This window comes from Andrena cerasifolii, chromosome 6 (assembly GCF_050908995.1).
Source record: "Andrena cerasifolii isolate SP2316 chromosome 6, iyAndCera1_principal, whole genome shotgun sequence".
Classification (NCBI taxonomy): domain Eukaryota; kingdom Metazoa; phylum Arthropoda; class Insecta; order Hymenoptera; family Andrenidae; genus Andrena; species Andrena cerasifolii.
Genome location: NC_135123.1, coordinates 17,910,990 through 17,931,925, shown reverse-complemented (window position 1 = coordinate 17,931,925; position 20,936 = coordinate 17,910,990). Strand labels below are relative to the sequence as shown.

At 43.6% G+C, this 20,936-nt stretch overlaps 3 protein-coding genes across 11 annotated transcripts; 2 read left to right on the top strand and 1 right to left on the bottom strand.

Moving 5' to 3' along the window:
* Positions 1 to 746: 746 nt before the first annotated feature.
* Ptip (PAX transcription activation domain interacting protein) lies at positions 747 to 7,125 on the top strand. Of its 4 annotated transcripts, none has more exons than XM_076815652.1 (9): positions 753 to 1,007; positions 1,536 to 1,720; positions 1,869 to 4,345; positions 4,655 to 5,099; positions 5,337 to 5,521; positions 5,645 to 5,886; positions 6,193 to 6,462; positions 6,620 to 6,824; positions 6,925 to 7,125. In XM_076815652.1, the coding sequence occupies exons 1-9, from the start codon at positions 912 to 914 to the stop codon at positions 6,990 to 6,992; spliced, it is 4,173 nt and encodes a 1,390-aa protein (XP_076671767.1). In that variant the 5' UTR covers positions 753 to 911; the 3' UTR covers positions 6,993 to 7,125. The 4 variants fall into 4 exon arrangements, with proteins under 4 accessions (XP_076671770.1, XP_076671769.1, XP_076671767.1 ...); XM_076815653.1 differs by having other exon boundaries at positions 813 to 1,007; positions 1,505 to 1,720; XM_076815654.1 differs by lacking the exons at positions 4,655 to 5,099; positions 5,337 to 5,521 and having other exon boundaries at positions 751 to 1,007.
* Positions 7,126 to 7,670: 545 nt separating this feature from the next.
* Positions 7,671 to 16,529, bottom strand: LOC143370481 (chymotrypsin-like elastase family member 2A). 6 transcript variants are annotated; one of them, XM_076815657.1, is made up of 7 exons: positions 16,301 to 16,423; positions 16,126 to 16,214; positions 12,062 to 12,286; positions 11,105 to 11,270; positions 10,074 to 10,487; positions 9,456 to 9,832; positions 7,671 to 8,503 (listed from the first exon to the last, which is right to left on the bottom strand). In XM_076815657.1, exons 2-7 carry the CDS (start codon positions 16,177 to 16,179, stop codon positions 8,231 to 8,233), a joined length of 1,509 nt encoding a protein of 502 aa, XP_076671772.1. In that variant the 5' UTR covers positions 16,180 to 16,214; positions 16,301 to 16,423; the 3' UTR covers positions 7,671 to 8,230. The 6 variants fall into 6 exon arrangements, with proteins under 6 accessions (XP_076671772.1, XP_076671771.1, XP_076671776.1 ...); XM_076815656.1 differs by lacking the exon at positions 16,126 to 16,214 and having other exon boundaries at positions 16,301 to 16,529; XM_076815661.1 differs by lacking the exons at positions 16,126 to 16,214; positions 16,301 to 16,423 and adding an exon at positions 13,047 to 13,230.
* A 965-nt stretch (positions 16,530 to 17,494) lies between these two features.
* On the top strand, positions 17,495 to 20,915 carry LOC143370021 (spliceosome associated factor 3, U4/U6 recycling protein). Its single transcript, XM_076814611.1, has 6 exons — positions 17,495 to 18,066; positions 18,156 to 18,337; positions 18,562 to 19,439; positions 19,516 to 20,143; positions 20,226 to 20,373; positions 20,458 to 20,915. Exons 1-6 carry the CDS (start codon positions 17,637 to 17,639, stop codon positions 20,898 to 20,900), a joined length of 2,709 nt encoding a protein of 902 aa, XP_076670726.1. The 5' UTR covers positions 17,495 to 17,636; the 3' UTR covers positions 20,901 to 20,915.
* Positions 20,916 to 20,936: the final 21 nt, after the last annotated feature.

The window sequence follows — 20,936 nt, the reverse complement described above, 5'->3', positions numbered from 1 at the left end:
CCGTTCCTGGGTTTTGGCCGCTCAGGTGCAAAAACAATATCGCCGCCCTTATTAATTCAATATTTTTTAATTAAGAATTTAATATGCAGTGTTTACTTTTATATCATGCAAAAGAGTTTCGATTATTATTATTAATCAAAATTTTACATATAATAAAAGGCCTGCGGCCGCCCCTAGGTTTGGCCACTCAGGTGCGGGGGCACCTTCTGCACCCCCCCCCCCAGGAACGGCCCTGGACACCCTATATATAATAGTTATGTACCTTCTTTCAATATTTAAAATTAGGTACTTCATTTCAAGAGTGTAATGTGTTACGATATTCATCACAATAATTACTACTTGCGTGAGACACTATAAATGCACAAGTGAGAGAAACTTAATTTTATCAATTTGATATATAGCGTCATACCTGTGAAGCGGACGCGCCAATCTACACGTTATCCTTGAACAATTCCATCACAGCGTAGAATCGAAGAAGAAACCCGATTAGGAAACGCGGTAAAGTTCTTCCTTACAAAATTCACTTCACAAAACACGTAGCTCGTTTATCACTAATTACCTAAACGCAATGGCGCTGCAAATATTTCATTTTATCCTGAAGTTTTCGTGTAGCAAAACGATAGAGCCGAGCAGTCCGAGGACCCACGCTGCCCCGTGCCAACATTACTTTCGACTTTCCAACATTTTCGACGTTCAAATCGAGCGCACTCGAAGTGGTCGATATATATCGAACGCGACAGCGCAATCGTTCGACTGCGAAGTGGCTACATAACCTTGCGATCATAATAATAACAAACGCGTCGCGGCGGAGTTTTGTTATCAAATATTGTGCGAAGTTTTCGAGCCCAAGCAGGATACGCGATATTCTGTTGTGATGTGGAAAACGTGATCTCGTTTGAAATTTTCCAAGGATGGGCGACATAAGGGCCGGCCTCGAAGAATTAAAACTCGACGGGGCCCTGTTCGCCGATGTTAAATACTACGTCAGCGGCGAAGGTGATCCGAAGGTATGTCATTTCATTGTTTCCCGCGTTTTTCCGTTTCCTTTGCTGCAATGCCACCGAGCTCGCAACGTTCACAGGGATATATTCTAGCTGTTGTAAATTGAAATTTACTCGCTATTCGCTTGAACATTATTCGCGATACGCGCGATAGAGGTTATAAGATGGAGTCAAGTTTAATGGACTGACACTATACGGAATTGATATGAGAATTTTGAAAAAATTTCCTTTCCGTAGCTCACCTTTCAACATAATGTGCACTTTTATATTGGATCAATTAAGACTAAGTAATTATATTTATCATTATTTGCAGCGATCAAATACTCGATATGTACAAAATGTTTTGTCGAATACCACGACCGTTCAATGAATATCCCATTATGATTTGTATTCTACGAAACAGACTATATAAACGCGAATAACTAACTTCTCCAATTCCGCTGTATTTTTATATACCTAACGCTGTTTTGGAGCAAATGTAATGGCCGTTACACGAGGGCAAGGTCGAACCAAACGCTTCTGAACTCTTTACAGATTTTAAATTTACTGCAAGAGGGAGGTGCAGAAAGATCAAATTACTTTAGCGATTTTGTTACACATTTAATAGCAGGCTATGACGCAGTGGAAAATGATATATCCGCTGCGAAGGATATCTATGAAATACCAGCAGTCACGCAGGAATGGATTTTATACTCCGTCAAGTGCAACAAACTTCTGCCGTATCCTAATATAAAATGCTTTTGTTTGGTGAAAACATTATAATAGAGTTGTATTAATATTCTTACCGAAGGAATTCATGTTTATATATTTTAATTATCTGCCATTAGTGCGAACTGATTAATTTCCTTAGCAGTATCATTAACGTAGGCCACACTACTTTTCGCCTGAAGATACACAGTTGTTTTCGAATGTACGAGCGTGTGTATCTCAGGTGAGCCGCGCCGATAGTAAAAGCCTATGGGCGATGATCACGTTGCAGGGTGGTAAATGTCAATTACGTTTAGACCGGTATTGTACGCATCTAATTACTGGGAAAGCTGTCGGTGTGAAATATGAAACTGCCCTGAGGCATCCCATACAGATCGTGGCGCCAGATTGGGTAACGGAATGTTGTAAAAAAGGAACTATCGTAAGTGAAGTGGAATATCACCCTAGACTTTTAGTTTCTCCAAATAGTTCTACAGCTATGATCACTGGCTTCATGGACGAAGATACGGATAATAATGCTGCGCAAGAAGAACAGGACAGAACGAAAGCTATGTTGGAACAGCTTAAACAACGTATGCCTTGGAATCAGCCAAGTCCGCCTGTATCTTCCAATCCGTCGCATAATATCAATTCTGCTAATGCGACTGTAACAACAATTCCCTACGCGACAAATGGACAGAATACTGTTAACGCGCAACAGCAACATCTTCCATGTCAGGTTGCTACCACAAGTTTGTCTAATGCTTCCACAATCGTGTCTTCTGTGTCTGATCAAAATATTACTCAAACCGGTTGGTTGGCGCAAGCTCCTCAGCAAAATAACGTCGCTCAAATGAAATCTGCACCACCACAAATACAACAACCGGAGTTATCTCCTCAACAACAGCAACAAATGAATATACAGCATTCATTATTACAACAACAACAACAACAGTTAAACCAACAACAACTATCACAACAACTTACTCAACATCAGCAATTGCAACAACAAACATACACCCAGCAACAGCTTTTAAACCCACAACAATCCCCTCAGTTAGCTTCGCAACAACAATTGATAGGGCAACAACAACAACAATCGCTTGCGCAACAATCATTAATGCCGCAACAGCCGCAGCAAATAAATTCACAATTGTCTCAGCATCAGTTGACGTCTCCTCAACAGCTGCTAACCCAGCAACAGAAACAGTTGACTCAACACCAGATGCTTTCGCAACAACAGTTAAATCAGCAGCAGCAGCAACAGCAGCAGCAGCATTTACCGCCGCAGCAGCAGATTACGTCGCCACAGCAACTGGTTCAGCAACAAGTTCAATTAACGCCGCAGCAACAGCAGCAAATAGTTCTGCAGCAGCAGCAGCAGCAGCAGCTTCCGACGCAGCAACCGCAAATCGGAGCGCAACAGCATCAGTTGAATCCGCAACAAGCTCCACCGCAGCAGCTCACTTCTGAGCAGCGGCAACTCATACTGTTACAGCAGCAGCAGCAGCAGCAGAAAATTCAACAAATATCTCAGCAGTTGCAGCAATCAGCGCCTCAAAGTTCTCAGCAGTTCGTCATAAGGGACGGTCAATTGCAACAGCAACCCCAGAACCAGCCACTGATGGGCCCGAACCAACAAGGCTTTATTGTACAAAGAGACTCGCAATGGCAACAGCAACAGTACCATTTGCAGCTACAAAGACAGCAGCAACAGCAAATCGGACCGCAGAGACCGAGTGGACAGTGGGCGCAGCAGCCGCCGCAACCATCGAGGCAACTGATTCAATTAGATGCCCAGACGCATCAGCAGTTACAGCAGATGGATCCGCAGCAGAGGGCCCAATTCATCCAGAAGATTCAGAAACAGAAGAACTTGATACTGCATAGACAAATGCAGAATCGCCAGGCTCAGCAAGGAGCGCATATCGCTGTTATTAGAAGTCCGGGCAAACCGGTCCAGCCGGGTGGCTTACAATGGGTCCAGCAGCCACGACCACAGATGATAGGACCGCAGATCGCTCAGACACCTGGCCAGAAGCCAGTACATCCCGGGGTTCAACCGCCGGCGTTAACGCCGATTAATTCTTCCAACCAAGTGATCGTGCAAACCGGACAAACCGTGCAGGGACCGCAGACTGGCCAGCCTGGCCAAACGTTCCCGCAGGGGCAGCCCTTAACGCCTCAACATATAGCTCAGTTACATATGCAGAAGCAGCAAATGGCAAGATTGCAGCAGTTACAGCACCTGCAGCAGCAGCAGCAACAACAGCAACAGCAGCAACAACAGCAGCAACAGCAGGGTACGCAGCAGGAACCACCGTTGACGTCCTTATCCAATAATGCTCAGATACCACCGGACCAGCAATTGGTCGTGAACGCGAAAACGAAAACCGCGTTGGCGAACATGTTGACGAACAGATTGCAGGGCACCGCGGCCGAAGGTAGCGCGGCTGGTCAGCTAAGATTAATGACTGCGCAGCACAGACCACCGCCCCCGCCGTCACAAGATCCGCAGCTCCTTGCGGCTTATCAGCGGAGGACCGTTGGTAACATCACGAATGGAGCACCACCTGGTGCACCGATAAAGATGCAATACGCTCCGGTGATGACTCAAGCCAAGGCTCAGTTCTACGGGCACAATCCGAATCTAAAACGTACGCTTTTTCATTCCCTTAAAAGTTACCCCTTTACGCTTCATACAGATCCTTGCTTCATCGATCACTGAGCGGTTTAAAAAGTAGCGCAACATTGATAGAACGACGCCCAAAGGCTGCATCCTCTTTTCTTCTCCGCCGTCCCTCTGGCATGCCTATCAACGTCTAGAAGAGCGTAACAAATGAGCAGCTTCTGGCGCTATCTCGTCGCTCATGACTTCCTCTTTCTCATACTGCTCTTCCTCTAATGCTCTATCTCTCTCGCTCTCTCTGTCTTCACAAATAACGTCTCGTTATTTGTGTTTTCAGTGCCACCAGATCTATTTTTACTAGGTTGTATCTTTGTTATCGTTGAGTATGACGCGCAACGTCCGAACGATGTTTCCATATGGAAGCAAGTTATCGAGAGACACGGTGGAGAAGTCGAGCCCCAATATTGCACCCGAGCGACTCACGTGCTCGCGATCACGCAGAAACATCCGATCGTGGTGCAGGCGTTGCGCGAAGGGAAACGTTGCGTCAGTGCCCACTGGCTGTCGGATGTTGTCAGTAAACAGCAGGTACTGCCACCTTGGCACGCGTTGCATTTCCCGACGCCATTCAGCTTGACGGAGCTGCCGTGCGCGAAACAGATCGTCTCGTTGTCAGGATTCGAAGGGGAGGAACGGGCGAAAGTGAAGTACATGCTGGAGGCATTAGGAGCGAAAGTTACCAATTACTTCACCAGGCACAACACCCTCCTGGTGTGCAGAAGGTAGTGACGTTACTGCATCTTGTTAGTTTGCTCGATTGTCCGGCCTAAATTACACAGGGTGGCCCATTAATTGTCACCCTAATTTCATGAACTTGAGAACACTCTTGTAATATAAGGTTTTTTCTTTTGCTTTTGCGTTAAGATCTGTGTGGTCACGTGTAACAATCGACTATTATTTTTACTTTGTTTATGTGGCATACCTTTTAACGCTGTCTCGTTTGATGGGAAATATTTCAGACCAGACGGTCAAAAGTATAAAAAGGCGCGCGAATGGCAAACTGGAGTAGTAAATGCTCAGTGGTTGACGGATTTACTGTGCGGACAAATGAACGCTCTACATCAAACCGAAAATCCTAAATATCAGCAATACAGCCTGAGCAATCCCTTTAGATTGGATTATTCGCTAGTGCCTCATTTAATGGGTATCGTGAACTTTATAAATTGTGTTACCTTAGGACGAAAGATCACTTGTTTTACTCTTCTATTGGCTACGTATCTCGCGGAGCGAACATCGCGGCTATATTAAACATTATGTTTCTTTTCAGCTGCGTGGAAGATGCCGATAAATATTACCCAGGAGTCTTATGACAAAGTAAAGCAGGTTGGACAGGGTCCAAACTCGATAAGGAAGTATAAAAAGCCGCGATTAGATGGCCCTTTGTTAAACAAAGATCCACATTTGCTGGGCTTGGACGAGCCAATAGTCGTCAGCAATCCGGACCCTCCGTCTCCGGATAAACAACCGAGAATATTGTTCTCCGGTATTAATCCTCGGAAGCATGCAAAGGTAACGCCCGCATTCGATATGATAATGCAGTAAAATCTCTGTCACGGTTTACTAGATTGCTGAGAGACAAAAAGCAGTATCCTAATCCCATTGCCGTTCAGAAATAAGGAAGAAATTTTACAACTGACCGTGATTAGGCTGTACATTATGTTCAAGTCATTTCAATGTTTTTTTTTTAAATATAATTCTTTCCATGTAGCTTGCGGGTACAGAAGTTTTACTGCACGATAGTTTGAAGGATAGTAATCTACCGAGGGCAATTGTTGGAATTTCGTGGTTTGTTAACTTGCAATCTTCATTTAACAGAGAATTCGGGAATTAGGTGGTGCGCTGGCTGCCAGTTGGCGGGACGCTACTCACCTCGTGATGTCAGCACCAATAAGAACTGTAAAATTATTATGTTGCCTGTCACGTTGTAAATATATTGTCACGTTACAGTGGTTACTCGATTGTTCCGCGAGGAACACATTTTTAGATGAAAGTGGATACATGCTTGGCGATCCAGAGTTCGAGAAGAATTTTAATTGTAATATTGAGAAGGCTCTGGCGAGTCCTAATCGGGGAACAGTACTTAAGGTAACTCATTTTCATTAACTTCGTAATTAATGCATTAACGATAAACATTTTAAATAGTAATTTTGTGTAATTTGAAGCAGCCATTTCCTCGCGAAATGTTTGCTCAACTAATATTACTGTGACTCGCTTTTATTCGAAAACTCTTTTTGTCGAATAGGGTAAAATATTTTATGTCACACCGAGTGTGGTGCCGTCGCCGCCGGCGATCGCAGAAATTATCGACAGCGCGGGTGGAACCGTGGAGAAAACGCGAAGGTCTGTCGCACAGATCCAAGAATTGAATAGTAATAAATTAACTTATATCATCATCTCTCACGATAATGATCTTCACCTACTTTCCGACGTTTTACGTGCAAATATCAGTAAGTGGTTGCTTCGTAATCTTGGAATTTTTTAGACGATCCTCTCAGAAGGACGTGTTGGAAAGGATCATGGATTCTCATGCGTTTGCAATATTTGTAGGTGTGTTCAGTACAGAGATCGTATTAGGAGCAGTTGCACGACAATATTTCCAACCTGATCAACTATAAATACAGAGCAGTTTCACGATACACTGCATTTTAATCCCTGATTCGGGCTTACTAAATTCTTAGTGAGCTATTTTAGAGACGAATTTTTGCTTACCTTCTTCAATGGGACAATAAAGAACATAATTTTATGATACAGGAGGAGCTATTTTCACTGATACATTCCAAACCTCTCCTTCTCGTGCTTCTTTTCAGACACGCATATTTTGTAGCATCGGCGTGGAAAGGCAATTTGATAGATTTGATTTTTTGGCGTAGGGGCATGTATTGTTATCATCCATTACAATTAAAACGTGTATTGTTTTAATTAGCATTTCGTAGTTATTTTGTGCACGGTAAAATCTACGCGCGCATATTCGTCGCCTTTTATCGCGTACAAGTATACACATATCATCCTAGTTTACATTGTTGTTTATATTGTACACTTATTTTCCCCCGTTCTATATATTTCGCTTGCACTGTCTTTATATATAAGAAACGATTTATGTGTACGAGTGTATAATTGCAAATAAACAGTAATACGCATCATTGTGTGTCGCCTTAGTAATTGCCAAATAATATTTTTCAGCTTCGTCGACCAGAACGTTCTCAGAGGGTGTCTGCACTTACGAATTATACAAATACAGTTGAATTTATATTCAGCACGATCGCTATTTTATCCTAGAATAAAACCAGCGAACGTAAGAAAAGTATAAACATTTATTGCCACAGGATGTGTTTGAATCGGTTATAGGATAAAGCGATAAATGATTTTTCATTCTTACGAATTTCTATCTAACACTATATACATTGTCATAAAAGTAAACGAGAACGGTATTATTATGTATAACGATTATTGGGAAGAAAGGAAATATGTACTTCGTGCGCGACAAAACGGTTCGGTTACATGCAAGAATGATGGATTTACGCGATAAATTCACTTCGCTATATGCATAACTATTAGACTCGCGTCAACGATAAATATTACACGTACGAATAAAGTATAGACCAATTATATTACAATACATATGACTGTCTATCCTTACAGACAAATTGTACGAAGAGTGGAGGGTTCTTCTGGATCAAAGGTATATTAACGTAAAATATGCTGGATCTTAAAACGAGAATCAGTACAAAATCGTCGACCAATCGACTCCGCCATTCGTTCGAAATTATCCTACGTATCGTTAAAATTACCTTATACTCGAAAGCTGATCGACTAGCATATTTACAGCTCCAGATCGGTACACGCGAGACGTGGCCTACTGGGAAATCTGCTCCCGTATCCAGTCCAAGTATTTCGCAGTGTCCACGTAGACGACGTAGTTTCTTAGGTCGCAGGACAGGGTGCTCGGGTTCTTGAGCGATCGCGAGACCACCCCTCGCAGATAATACCGAGTGGTGTTCGTATCGTACATCACGAAGCCGCTTCCACTGTCGCCGTTGCAGGGTCCGGTTCCATCGCGCTTGCCGGCGCAGAACGTCCGGCTCGATGTGGCCACGACGAAGTCTTTGTTGCTCCGTAAACAGACCTCCTGTAATTTATTCAGATCATCATTATTCTCAGAGAATTTCAGCTTATAACGAGAAACCACGACGCGGGCGAGCGTTTATGTTTTAAGAGTCGAGGAGTACGAAGAAACTCCACAGTGTGTTGATTTACGGTAGTCTCTATCACCTAATAAGCTAATAAGGGCAATATAGTGTTCCATTTTTCAGGTGCAGTAGCGTGAACACGAACAGCAGAATTAAGAAAAGAGTAACGTAAAGGCACGATTTTGTTTAAGGGTTTACGATTCCATGACCTGTTGCTATTTACTCCTCGATTGGTAACGCGAAATCTTCCACGCGTCTTTTACCCCGTAAGTAAAGTTATAAAACCCTAACAAAGAGAGTTTCCCAGGTGTCCGCCTCCGATTGTAATAAATAAAAATACGGCGAAAAAAGAAGAAAAAAAAGATTATATAAAAACTTTCCACGTCTACGGCGTTAGCTCTGGGTAACGCTAAAAGAAAATTCTCGGAATTTTGGTATGTGTTCATTCTTTTGGGTCAGTAAAACTGCCATGTAGGTCAGACATTTTTACAATCCCACTACAGTTTCGTAATCAGCAGTATCAAAAACCCCTAGCCATACTGTATTTTTGAAAATAAAAAAATTTCCAAAATTTGATTACCGTTCCGGACCGGTTAAGTCCCTTTTGGGGGAGTACCTCTGTGCAAGTCCTCTAATTCTGTACAGCATATACGTTATATATATATATATATATATATAAAACCACTATTTTTTCGAAAATAAGCCGGACCCTCTAATGGTTAACTTCTTTTTACAATTTTCTTATTACACTATCTCAAGGTGGAGTCTGATAACTGACGATGCACACCCTGTGTACCTGGTTCTTATTGAAACGATAATACACCACAAGTGCGTGTACCGTCAGCGCGGATCTGATTTAAGAAATTAATAAATCAATGAACGTTGTTTCACCTGTGATACGATCGGAGAACTGATATGCCGCGGTTCCTCGAGAAAATTCCCGTTTTCGTCGCGCCCCCAACCGACCACGAATCCTGTCTCCCCCACAACGTACTCCAGTTTTATTTTGCCCGACCAAAGGCAAATCGGCTGGATCATTTTCGTGTACTCTAATCTCCTGTTCAGAGTTAACACAGCTAGATCGGAGTCTGCGCCACCTGCCGTCTCATGATCGCTTCGGAGTTGATAATCGGGATGAATCGTGTACTTGATCACCTCCCTCCTCACCGCCCATCTCTCCTTCCAGTCATGAAGCTTGTAACGCCCCACGGACACCAAAAATGCCCCAGATAGCAAGGTCTGCGACCCCTGTTGGAAGCAGTGAGCGGCTGAAACACGAACGACAACTCTAGAACCGCGTGGTACGTACATGTATCGATATGTTCTCGAGTATACTCTGGTCTTCGATCTTAAACCGTTATTTTTCACCAACTGCTTCCTCCGTTACTTTCTTTTTACTTGAACGCTCGATCAAACTGGTCGTACCACCCCCACTTTGTTAACACTCGGCGTAACAGACTCTTCTTAGATTCTACGTGCACGATGCACTGTCTACTAAAATCCACGTACCTGTGATGACGTGAGTATTGGTCACGAGCGTCCCTGCGCATTGGAGTTCGAATTTATACTGACGGCTGATGTAAATCGCAACCAACCACGGCCACTGGCCGGGTTCCGTTTTCGTGCCCCCTGCTACCAGAGGGTTAATGGTTCCAATGGTATTGCGGCCGCATTCTTGAGCACCTTGGTCGGTGCCCGCGATCGGCTTGGGTTCAGCTGTCGTTGCTGGCGGAATGGATTCAGCTATCGTTGCTGGAGTCAGAGTTGGTCGAACTGGCGGTCGACTTGAAACCGTTGGCAATGGCAGGTCATATATGTTCGTCTGATGCGATATCGTGTTCACTTCGTCCACCTCGAGAGGTACGATATCCGGCGGATACAGTGTGTGGTTCAGAACGATGGAGGTGACGATTTGTCCAGTTGCTGAAATCCGTAAAAACGATTGTTAAAACCTAGCAATTAGGAGAGAACGTGGGTGTAGAATTGATTCCTTTGCATAACGCATCGTCCCCACCCAGTTTATTCGGAATTAATCTTCGAACTAGTAACATCGTCGGAATAGGCACTTCCGAAATGAAACTGGAAAGAAATGTGAAATTTCACCTTCCAAAAAATATGAATCATCCCTGGTCTGATTAACCGATACGTTCGTCACGAATTGATCTAAAATAACCAGAGGCGGATTCTGAGGTTTAGCGCCACTAGGCCAAGCGTCCGCCTCGCTTTCCGTGATGTTTCATAAAATATTTTAATTTAAAACAGTTGAGACAGTTTTAAAATTAATTCACGACAAACTCATATAGAGTTATCACTAATTTCCTACATGAAAAAAAGTGAATTGTTTTTAAAGTTGTCCGAAGCCTCTGTGTTTAAAGCTCGTTCAATTTCTTTTGCCCAAAAATGCAATTACCCCGTGTACATATCCACCCCTGAAAATAACGCAAGTGGAAGCTTGAAGAGAGTTTCAGACAGAATTCGTATTTGTGACGATGAACAGCAATGCGAAAGGAATGTTTTGTAGTTAAAGAAAGTGTGCGTACCACGTGGGCCGGTGCAAACTAGTCGATTATTGTACCACAAACTGGTTAATTGCGGAAGTGGCCGACGAAGAGGAAAATAGATGTTGTACTTCAGGGACCTGCCCTGTTGAACCGCTTGGACAGATTGCTCCCTCGACTGCGCCAGTACTATTTTACCGACGTATTTCTGAAACGCGGGAACGAACGTTTCTCCTATGTAAAAGCAGCAGGCACATACATCTGTACATTATTATCCAGCATACTTAAAATACAAGCCGAAGTTAGAAATCGAAATTCAAATACAGTAGCAGACAAAAAAAAAGTTACCATTCTTTCGATTTGTTTTATTATTAACTCGGAACTGTGGTATGAATTGAATATACATATTCTGACGAGGAATTAAAAGCTGTATAAAACCCAGTTAAAGTTGAATTTATTTAACTAACGAACAAAAGTTAAATATAGCATTGAACGGGACAACATATTTTAGGTCCGGCGAAGGAGTTACCACTTTTGGTAACTTCTTAGACCGTTCGAAATGCAAAACGTGCCCCCACAAAATATTAGATGTTTTATTACTTTCCAAAAGTGGTAACTTGTTGTCGGCCTTCAAACTATTTTCTTTACTAGTTAAATGAATTCGACTTTAACTGGGTTTTATACAACATTCCCTCGAGTTGAATTCTACCTATTTCGAATGGAACCAGGGAAATAAATTGTATAATTTATTACACCCGCGAGTGCAGCGCGGCTCCAAGGCTTCGTCGTTATCTTCACGGTTAAAAAAAAAAAAAATTGAGCAAGTAGATAACCGTAAATGTATCGTGCAAAATAACACTGATGCGTAAAAATTCATTACAATTTAAATAAATAAAAGTGTACGCATATCTCGAAGAAAGCTGCACATCTTATCCGCTGGAAGATGTTAATGGACAAATGCGATAATATAATTAACGGCGGGGCAGGAATTTCACTTACCGTGGGTAACGCAGTAGCAATGCTCAAACCGGCGCTGAGTTGCAAAGGAACCCCTTTCGGTGATCCGAACATCTCGATGCGGCCGCTGGTTTCGTCCGAAGTCTCATTATGCATGTACCGGAAGAAACTGGGAATGCAGGAAGATTGACCGGTTACATGGGCGACCAGATGAAGAAAGTACAGCAACAGCGCAGCCTTCGCTACGACGCTGACCATCGTGGAACTCTGCGGCACATGTTAAAGATTCCCCGATTAAATTCCAGATAAAAGCATTCCTTTGCTCTCGATGACAAAACTGGTTACACTGGTCGGCTATTCCTCGGGAGTTTCATTTGTAAAGGGGAAACGAAGAAGTTAGATAAGGTGGCTCGACTCTTAAGTGTAGAAAGAGTGCTGTTGCAACTTTGTTAAGTTCCCTCGTTCTCTTTGTAATTTGATAGGCATAAAGGGAAGTGATGTAATTACTGTCTTTGTCCAGAAGCCAAACACTAACGTGGCCGAGGCGTGTTATCGGCGAGCACTGCACTTGATATGCGCCTTCCACGCTTGGGAAGCTTCAAGGAAAATCAAACATCCCGTAAAAACCGAGATGATGTTTACCTCGATGCGATAACCTATGTCAAAGACCGAACGTCACGGTTCCCTGCACAATTATCGTGTACGAAGGAAACTCGGCGCAATTCATCGTCCCCTCTGCGACGTCAATTCACAATTTACTTTCCCCCGATCGTCGACGCACAGGATAGCCCGTCTAGCTTCCGCTGAAAACACGGCGCCAACATTTCTTCGACAATTAACCCGGACACACTTCGCCGCCTCTGACGGAAGACCGATGCTTCTTCTCTTTACCGATACTCCGAGAATCTCGCTCCCACCATCGGCATTAACGCGAAACGCGCTGAGCAGACTCTTCCATGAACTCCAGACGCACAGAGGAAGCCTGAACTTCGATACTCCTTCACCGGCAAATAGACTGCGTCGTTACCACAAACGTAAGCTCCAATGGATCCCCAGGTGCATCGGATTGATTCTCTTAAAGTGCCGCCAAACGCTCCTGTGCCAATCGGCACGGAATACGTGTCACTCCTCGAGACTGCGCCGCTCAGCCCAAGGAGATGCAGCCAACCGATGGTTATTTGCGTTTCATCTCGCGAAAACTGGTGTGCGCATCGCGGCAGGATTCCCCGCGCCGAGAGTCCGCCGATCGACGGACGCGAGAATTCTTTACGCCTGGTCCTGGTGAACAAGCACGATCCTAGCCGTCGACCGGTTCGTGAAATGGCTACCTAAATGCCTCGGTGTCGGTCTCTCGAAGGCTCGCGTGCCTCTATACGACGCAAGTTGCAAAGTAGTGGGGCATCCCCGATGATGCCTCCGCAAGCAGCTTCACTCGCATGGAGAATTCATCATCCTTCTCCTACTGCGCGCGGGGAGCCAGCAGGACGAAGAGAAAGAAGCGGCTTGACGTTTCCTGCTGTGACGATCCGCCCGACGCCACTCTCCGCTTCGCCCGCGCGAAGTAATCGCGGTACCGGGAATCGGCAAGACGAAGAAAAAGATGCGGTTTGACGTGTTTCCCCTAATTATCCTGCCGGTGCCACATTTTTTCGTTGATCCTAGCTCCAGTGAGTCACGGCGCCACTGAAATGACACTGCTCTGCTAAACCTGCAACGATACATATGCATCTGCGTTGCTGGGGCCACTGAAGAGAAACGACGGACGGTTTTACACCTCTGTTCCTGTCGTTCTAGACTGTTTGTCTCTTCGTATCGATTTCTACATCGTCGAGAGGGATCCCGACTGAAAGATTAGAGTGGCGGAAGAGCTAGATCATCGGGCCCTGGGGTTTACTGCCCTCGGTACGCGCAGGTTCACAGCAGTGGGATCTTGTTTAAGACTGGAAAGCGTAAGAGACCTTGGATTTAAATAGCCCGTCGATTATAAATAGATGGGTAACTTTCAGGTGTAACTATACGGATACTCGCGGTTAGTATAATTGTCACATGATATCGATTTTCCAAATTGCGCGTCGGGAGTCTTCACAATTTTCTCGGGGATACATGGCGGGTGTAGACAATTGCACGGAAAACCTGTATTCAACTACCAGTCAGGATTGCTAGATCCTAGTCAACAATGACTATTACACACAACACCGCGCTATTCATAGCAGACTGCACACGTAATTATTTGCTAATGAATAACTACGCGTGATTACACGCGAGACAATAGCCGCAATACTCGCATAATTATTACCGCGATTATCAACCATCGATCGTGTCTAAATTTGTATTCCCAGTTTCACGAATTGCTCGCAGAAAAAAGAACTATAAAATATACTCAACCTCCGCAGACTCATTGTCACTTAATTCGTCAATTAATTGCCATTAAATGCAACGAATGAGAGTTTAAAGGAAATTCGAAATTTTATTTCTTTGGGTGCTGCGACAAAATTCACGACTTTGCAATTCTACTGCGTATGAACGAGCGTCCCCCATCTTGGCTTCGCCCGAGATATCAGCATGACGGATTCGCGTTTATTAGAATTTACTTCTGGCTAGGGGGCAAACCAGAAAAAATTACAAAATGACATTTTTTAAGAAAATAACGACACGAAGTTTGAAATCACTTTCCCCCTATATTTTTCGTTCTTTCAACGCCTTTGAAAATTATAAATTTTCAATTTTTTGTATTTTGTCTGGTTTCACTTCTAGCCAGAAGTATATTCTTCAAAGTAAAAAAACTTTCAGTCGAATCGGAGAATAACTTTTGGGGATACAGGTCCCACCGATTTGGATGAATTTTTTGACACCTCGACTTTGACGACTCTCCACTGCCGTCTGTAATGATTAATTATAAAAGAAAAAATATATTTTTATAATTTATGACATCCTTAATACAATGCAAAACGTCCCATTGAATTATATATAGTAGTTTTCCTTTAATTAATTCCTAAAGATCGCCTATTTTTTTTGGGCTCTAGACCGGAACCTCCCTTTAATATCGACAAAACGTTGTACATCTCGGCACTGGTTGGCTCGTTACTTCATACTGATTCTTACTCCTCTCAGTATCGCCGAACACGTACATTGGGAATCCCTGAGGCCATAAAGGAACAAGTGGGTCTTGCTAACCATAAGTGAAACGAGGAAAATATTCACATTGACGTTACACGCGCCATTCGTTTCGCCGTGGAGGTACACTCTGCGGTACACATGTGCCAGAAGGGCCAGGCATTTTTTATATTTGAAATCAAAATCAGCAGTAATGGCTTGCAACAACGTTGTTTGAAACTTGAAAAATCGTTGTATTGCAATTCCATTTGGATTCAATTTTTGTCGTTTTAGAAGCAAAAAATCTGAGGTAGATCTATTTGCCATTACAATATTTGGAAAATATTCGAATTCACTTTCTTCCCCTTAGTTCTGCCGTTTCGAAGATTTCAATACAGGTACTTGCCGCGTACAAAGAATTCTTTGGTAGCTAAACGATAGGAAATGTGCGCGACACTCGCGTTTCAATCGATTTCTTTTGAAATTCTATGCACACGATGCTCGGGTGACGCGATCATTGCAATGTATTATGCGCGAAAATGCGAAATTCGATTATTCGTTCGTAAAAGAATGTCCCTTTTGAAATTAATGTTTAATGCCTAGAAATTTGATTACGACAACGAGAATACTGTAAATCACTGATAAGTTTGTGCAAATTTCTTTTAGATGAATTTCACTCTGTCAATAAATCACTCTCCATAAATACGAAGTAAATAATTATGAGAGTGCGATTTCGAGCAAGTGAGAACACATAAACACGTAATTCTCCCGATCAGTGTGATCCCTTTTACATCGCAAATCAAAAGAGGTGGCTAAACTAGATATTTACGATGAATATATAAACATAGGGATATCTTCCAAAAGATTAATTACCAATGCACTTCATTCCATGATTGAACGCGTCTCGGAAAACGCACTAGGTAAGTTGCGCGGAAGAAAAATATAGGATCCCCTTGACCACGCAATTTTTACACCGGAGACAATTTACTTGCTACTTGAACTCACTACGTTACCCCGCCATATCTCTTAACGATGTCCAAATTATGCCCACACCGAGTGGAAGGCATTACTTGACGAGAGTCGGGCGTCTTTTAAACGGATTCTACAGACAAGCGGAAAGAAAATGTGAAAACTACAATTGGAAAACGTGCTCGACATTCCCCGCACGATGACGCGCTTCGGACTCACCCGGACACTTGTGGCATATTTGCGAGCATAATTTAAAGATGCCCCGTAGCGGTTCAGGCAGCTCTTGGAACACTGGGCGAACGTCCGTTTTCCTCTCCCACGGCTTTCTTCTCCGGATTCTGGGAATACCATCGTCAGATATTTGAAACGGACATTTCCGCAGTATTTAGAGCTTTAAACGCGCATCGATCGCGATCAAGCCACACCGCCCCTCTAATAGACTGGGAACGGATCAATATTTTGGTGTCTCGGTAGCAAATTCGGGTTTGGTACTGTGGTCGTGTACAGAACGGGCGCCAATAATAGGTCATGTACACTTGTATCGCAATAACGGGTGAGAAATGCTTGATAATTTAATACGAGAATGTCAATCAATTCTCTGCTTTGCTTTTGTAAATTTCTGTGTGCAATGCGTTGCAAATATTCTATGTAGATCATCCCTTATAGATATTAATTCTGTTGAATTTCCTTACGTGAAGTAATTTTTAATGTAACAATTTGGGTAAGGAAACTTTAAACCAGATTAGTATCCAGAAGAATAATTAATTCCGAAATTGTTTTCCGTTTTAAAGAAGCTTGTCTTTAAGGGCACCCCCCGGTCAAATCGCGCGAAAACATAGGTGACTTTCATAATTTTTCTAGAGAAAAGTATACAATGTATGGGTCTAAAAGTTTTTCTACTTTATTCTGCTACAAATGTAGAGTATAAAGCAGTTTTTTTATTTCATTTTTGCGTTTATTCGATTAAAACAAAAATTGATTTTGTTTCTCTAGATCAATAAATGTATTATTTATTAAAAGAAAAATCACGTTTCTATCTATTATACCTGCGTCACAATCCATCTCCAACAACACCTATTTTTAAGGCCGTCGCACTGTTCATCCCTCTGAACTGCCTGTAAAGTTCATTAGGACTGTCGTTCTAAAATTTTACCTGGTCTTCTTGAAACGTGGGATGAAAATATGCAAAAAAAAATCGATTTTTTGACCGAGGGAGAGTGCCCTTAATATCCACCCGAGATTCTGCGGTAATTTTAATTTCCTAGCTGATATTTAACACATTCGTCGCGTTTCAATACCCGAATACTTTAAGCGCGCCTCAGTTAATTTCAAATTCGAATCAGCGCGCCACCGTCAACTGCGCGTGCGCTTGGTATTTACCAGCCGTTCGAAAAACACTTGCATAAAAACAACCAAACATAACCTTCAACGTTTGAAACTGTTTGAAACTTGTTGACGTGCTGTGTCCTTCCTCGGCTTCGGTAAGTGCGCCTTTACATTGTCCTGCGTGCAGCGTAAAAATCCCGTGCTCGCTGTGAAATCGATCTAGATCGAAATGGAGGAGATGGAGGTAGGAAGCGAAGAGAATAACGATAAGAGTCAGCCTGAGGATTCGCCTGAGAAGGAGGACGAGTCCGAATTGATCGAGAACGAGACGGACGAAAACGCTGACGACGAACCTGCCGATGATCAGGACGAAGATGACGACGAAGAGGACGCCGACGAGGCGGAGGTTAAAGTCCTGGAGGCAACCCTGGCTCAGAATCCGTACGACTACGCCAGTCACGTAGCCATTATCAATAAACTCCAAAGGATGGGTGAATTGGAACGATTGCGCTCTGCCAGAGAGAACATGAGCTCTACGTATCCGTTGAGCCCGGAGCTATGGTTATCCTGGATGCGCGATGAAATTAAACTAGCTACGACCACGGAGCAGAAAGCTGAAGTAGCGAAGCTTTGCGAACGAGCCGTCAAGGATTACCTCTGTAAGTTCGATTCTTAGTACAACGGAGCTTTATTAATCAAATAATTTATACGTTACCTGTATTCTGCGGGAATAATTCTTCTGTTACAGCCGTCGAAGTATGGCTGGAATATTTACAATTTAGCATCGGCAATATGGGTGTCGAAAAGGATGCGGCGAAGAACGTCCGGCAGTTGTTCGAACGAGCTTTAACCGATGTTGGATTGCATACTATTAAGGGTGCGATAATATGGGAGGCGTTTCGGGAGTTTGAAGCTGTGCTATACGCATTGGTAGGTATAAAACAGGGTTGACTGACCCTCGCCAGCCACCGGGGGCACCTCCGCCTTGCTGCCATGCCGAACGGCCCCAAAATCAGAAGGAAAGAAAGAGGAGGGGAGCCGTTCAGCGTGGCAGCAAGGCGGAGGTGCCCCTGGTGGCTCGGTCAACCCTGATATAAAAGATGAAGGTGTACTTTGCGAATGCTTGTTTTCATACCTGGCCTTCAAACACTTAGATCGATCCTGCGAATCAAGCTGAAAGGAAAGAACAGTTGGAGCGTATTGGGAACTTATTCAAGAGGCAGTTGGCTTGTCCTTTGCTGGATATGGAGAAAACGTACGAGGAATATGAATCTTGGCGTAACGGAGATGGAGCGAAAGCCGTTGTAGATGATAAAATCATAATCAGGGGCTATGAACGAGCAGTTGCGCAGCTTAACGCTCGTTTGCCTTTCGAAGAGAAGATTGTCTCCTCGCAGGCTGAATGCGAGCTCTTAGACGCGTACAAAGCGTATTTGTTGCACGAGAAACAGAACGGAGATCCGGGACGGGTGACTGTTTTGTACGAGAGAGCGGTAACCGACCTCAGTTTAGAGATGTCGCTCTGGCTCGATTATCTTACGTATCTGGAAGAAAGTATCAAAATTGAGTCTCTCTTGGAGCAACTGTACCAAAGAGCTTCGAGGAATGTTCCATGGTGCGAAACGATATGGCAGAAATGGATAAGATCGTACGAAAAATGGGGAAAGCCGGTACTAGCAGTACAATCGCTGTTGGAGAATGCTTTAATAGCTGGATTCTCTACCGCGGATGATTATCGGAATTTGTGGATGGCGTATTTAGAATATTTACGTCGAAAAGTCGATCCGTATTCCACCGAGGAAGCGAAACAGTTGGAGACACTGCGTAATGCGTTTAATAGAGCCTGCGAGCATTTGGCGAAAGCTTTCGGTTTAGAAGGAGATCCTAATTGTACTGTGCTACAATACTGGGCGAGAACGGAAGCTATACACGCCAGTAATATGGAGAAAGCTAGATCATTGTGGGCTGATATTTTATCACAAGGGCACTCGGTAACGGCATCTTATTGGCTAGAGTACATTTCGTTAGAAAGGTAATTGTTTAATACTACTCTAAATAAGTGTAACGCTAGGCAGTATTTCGTAACCTGAAATATTATTCGTGTACAGATGTTACGGAGACACGAAGCATTTACGAAAATTGTACCAGAAAGCTTTAAGCTCTGTAAAAGACTGGCCAGAGAGCATAGCGAGTTCGTGGTTAGATTTTGAACGGGACGAAGGAACACTGGAGCAAATGGAGTCTTGCGAGGCAAGAACGAAAGACAAATTGGAGAAAGTGGCCGAAGAGAGGCAGAAAACACAACCGACTTCCAGCCATGACCTATCGCCATCGAACAAGAAGGCTCATAAAAGGAAAACGGAAGATAGTGGTCGATGGAAGAATCTGGGGACTTCTCCGACAAAGATTACGAAAGTCGAGACGCAGATTAAGCCAAAGATAAGGGAGAGTCGTTTGAATCTTGAAAAGAAAGTCGATAGTAAGGACGAAGAGCAGAAGCCGAAGATAGCTCCGCCACCAGGCTTCAAGCCGCCGGAGAATGAGAAAATGGAAGTTGATAATGCTGACGACATCGACGACAGAATCACAGTGTTCATAAGTAATTTGGATTACACCGCGACCGAGGAAGAAGTTAGAAACGCGTTAGAACCGGCTGGCCCGATTACGTTGTTCAAAATGATACGAGACTACAAAGGACGTAGCAAGGGGTATTGCTACGTGCAACTAAGTAGTACGGTACGAGTTATTCTTATTTTCATTGAAAAAGCTTCCGATCGTACGTGCAGATGTCTGTGAGCAGTATGCGAAATTTTTATAGGAGGCAGTCCAAAAGGCATTGAAATTAGACAGGACCACTATAAGGGGACGGCCAATGTTCGTTTCGAGGTGTGACCCAAACAAAACCACGCGGACGGCAGTCTTCAAATACAATTGTTCTCTCGAGAAAAATAAACTCTTCGTTAAAGGTACGGTACAGTTTCGTAGTTAATTTAGAGATGTGAATTTCGCTGCCATAAATCGATTTAAACAAACCATTGCGGTGCGTGCAGGATTGCCAGTAACGACAACAAAAGAAGAGCTCGAGGAAATCTTCAAGGTCCACGGAGAGCTAAAAGAAGTCCGCATAGTTACTTACCGTAACGGCCACTCGAAGGGATTGGCTTACGTTGAATTTGTGGACGAAGCTAGCGCTGCGAAGGCTCTTCTGGCTACCGACGGAATGAAAATCGCTGACAAGGTTATCAACGTGCTTATAAGCCAACCACCCGAACGTAGGAAGCTTCCACCGACCGAGGAGGTGCCTTCGGTTAGGTCTCTAGGTGGCAGTACAGTTAGCAGAACTGCTTTCGGTATGCCCAAAACTTTACTATCCATGATACCTCGTACTGTGAAAACCACTGCTGCCAACGGCAACGCAAAAGTGGCTGGGAATGGTGTCTCGCAAAAGATGAGCAACCAAGATTTTAGAAACATGTTACTAAATAAAAAATAATTTACTATCAACTGACTCTTTAACATCTTGTTTATT

Excerpts from the sequence above, each read along its gene's own strand:
- Ptip (XM_076815652.1), top strand. The coding sequence starts at position 912 with ATGGGCGACATAAGGGCCGGCCTCGAAGAATTAAAACTCGACGGGGCC. Across the intron at positions 4,346-4,654 it reads GCACAATCCGAATCTAAAAC|TGCCACCAGATCTATTTTTA; the intron begins GTACGCTTTTTC and ends TTGTGTTTTCAG. Across the intron at positions 5,887-6,192 it reads ATCCTCGGAAGCATGCAAAG|AGAATTCGGGAATTAGGTGG; the intron begins GTAACGCCCGCA and ends TTCATTTAACAG.
- LOC143370481 (XM_076815656.1), bottom strand. The coding sequence starts at position 16,432 with ATGGTATTCCCAGAATCCGGAGAAGAAAGCCGTGGGAGAGGAAAACGG. Across the intron at positions 11,271-12,061 it reads TTGCTACTGCGTTACCCACG|AAATACGTCGGTAAAATAGT; the intron begins GTAAGTGAAATT and ends CCCGCGTTTCAG. Across the intron at positions 8,504-9,455 it reads GTTCTCCGATCGTATCACAG|GAGGTCTGTTTACGGAGCAA; the intron begins GTGAAACAACGT and ends AATAAATTACAG.
- LOC143370021 (XM_076814611.1), top strand. The coding sequence starts at position 17,637 with ATGGAGGAGATGGAGGTAGGAAGCGAAGAGAATAACGATAAGAGTCAG. Across the intron at positions 18,338-18,561 it reads AAGCTGTGCTATACGCATTG|ATCGATCCTGCGAATCAAGC; the intron begins GTAGGTATAAAA and ends TCAAACACTTAG. Across the intron at positions 19,440-19,515 it reads GAGTACATTTCGTTAGAAAG|ATGTTACGGAGACACGAAGC; the intron begins GTAATTGTTTAA and ends ATTCGTGTACAG.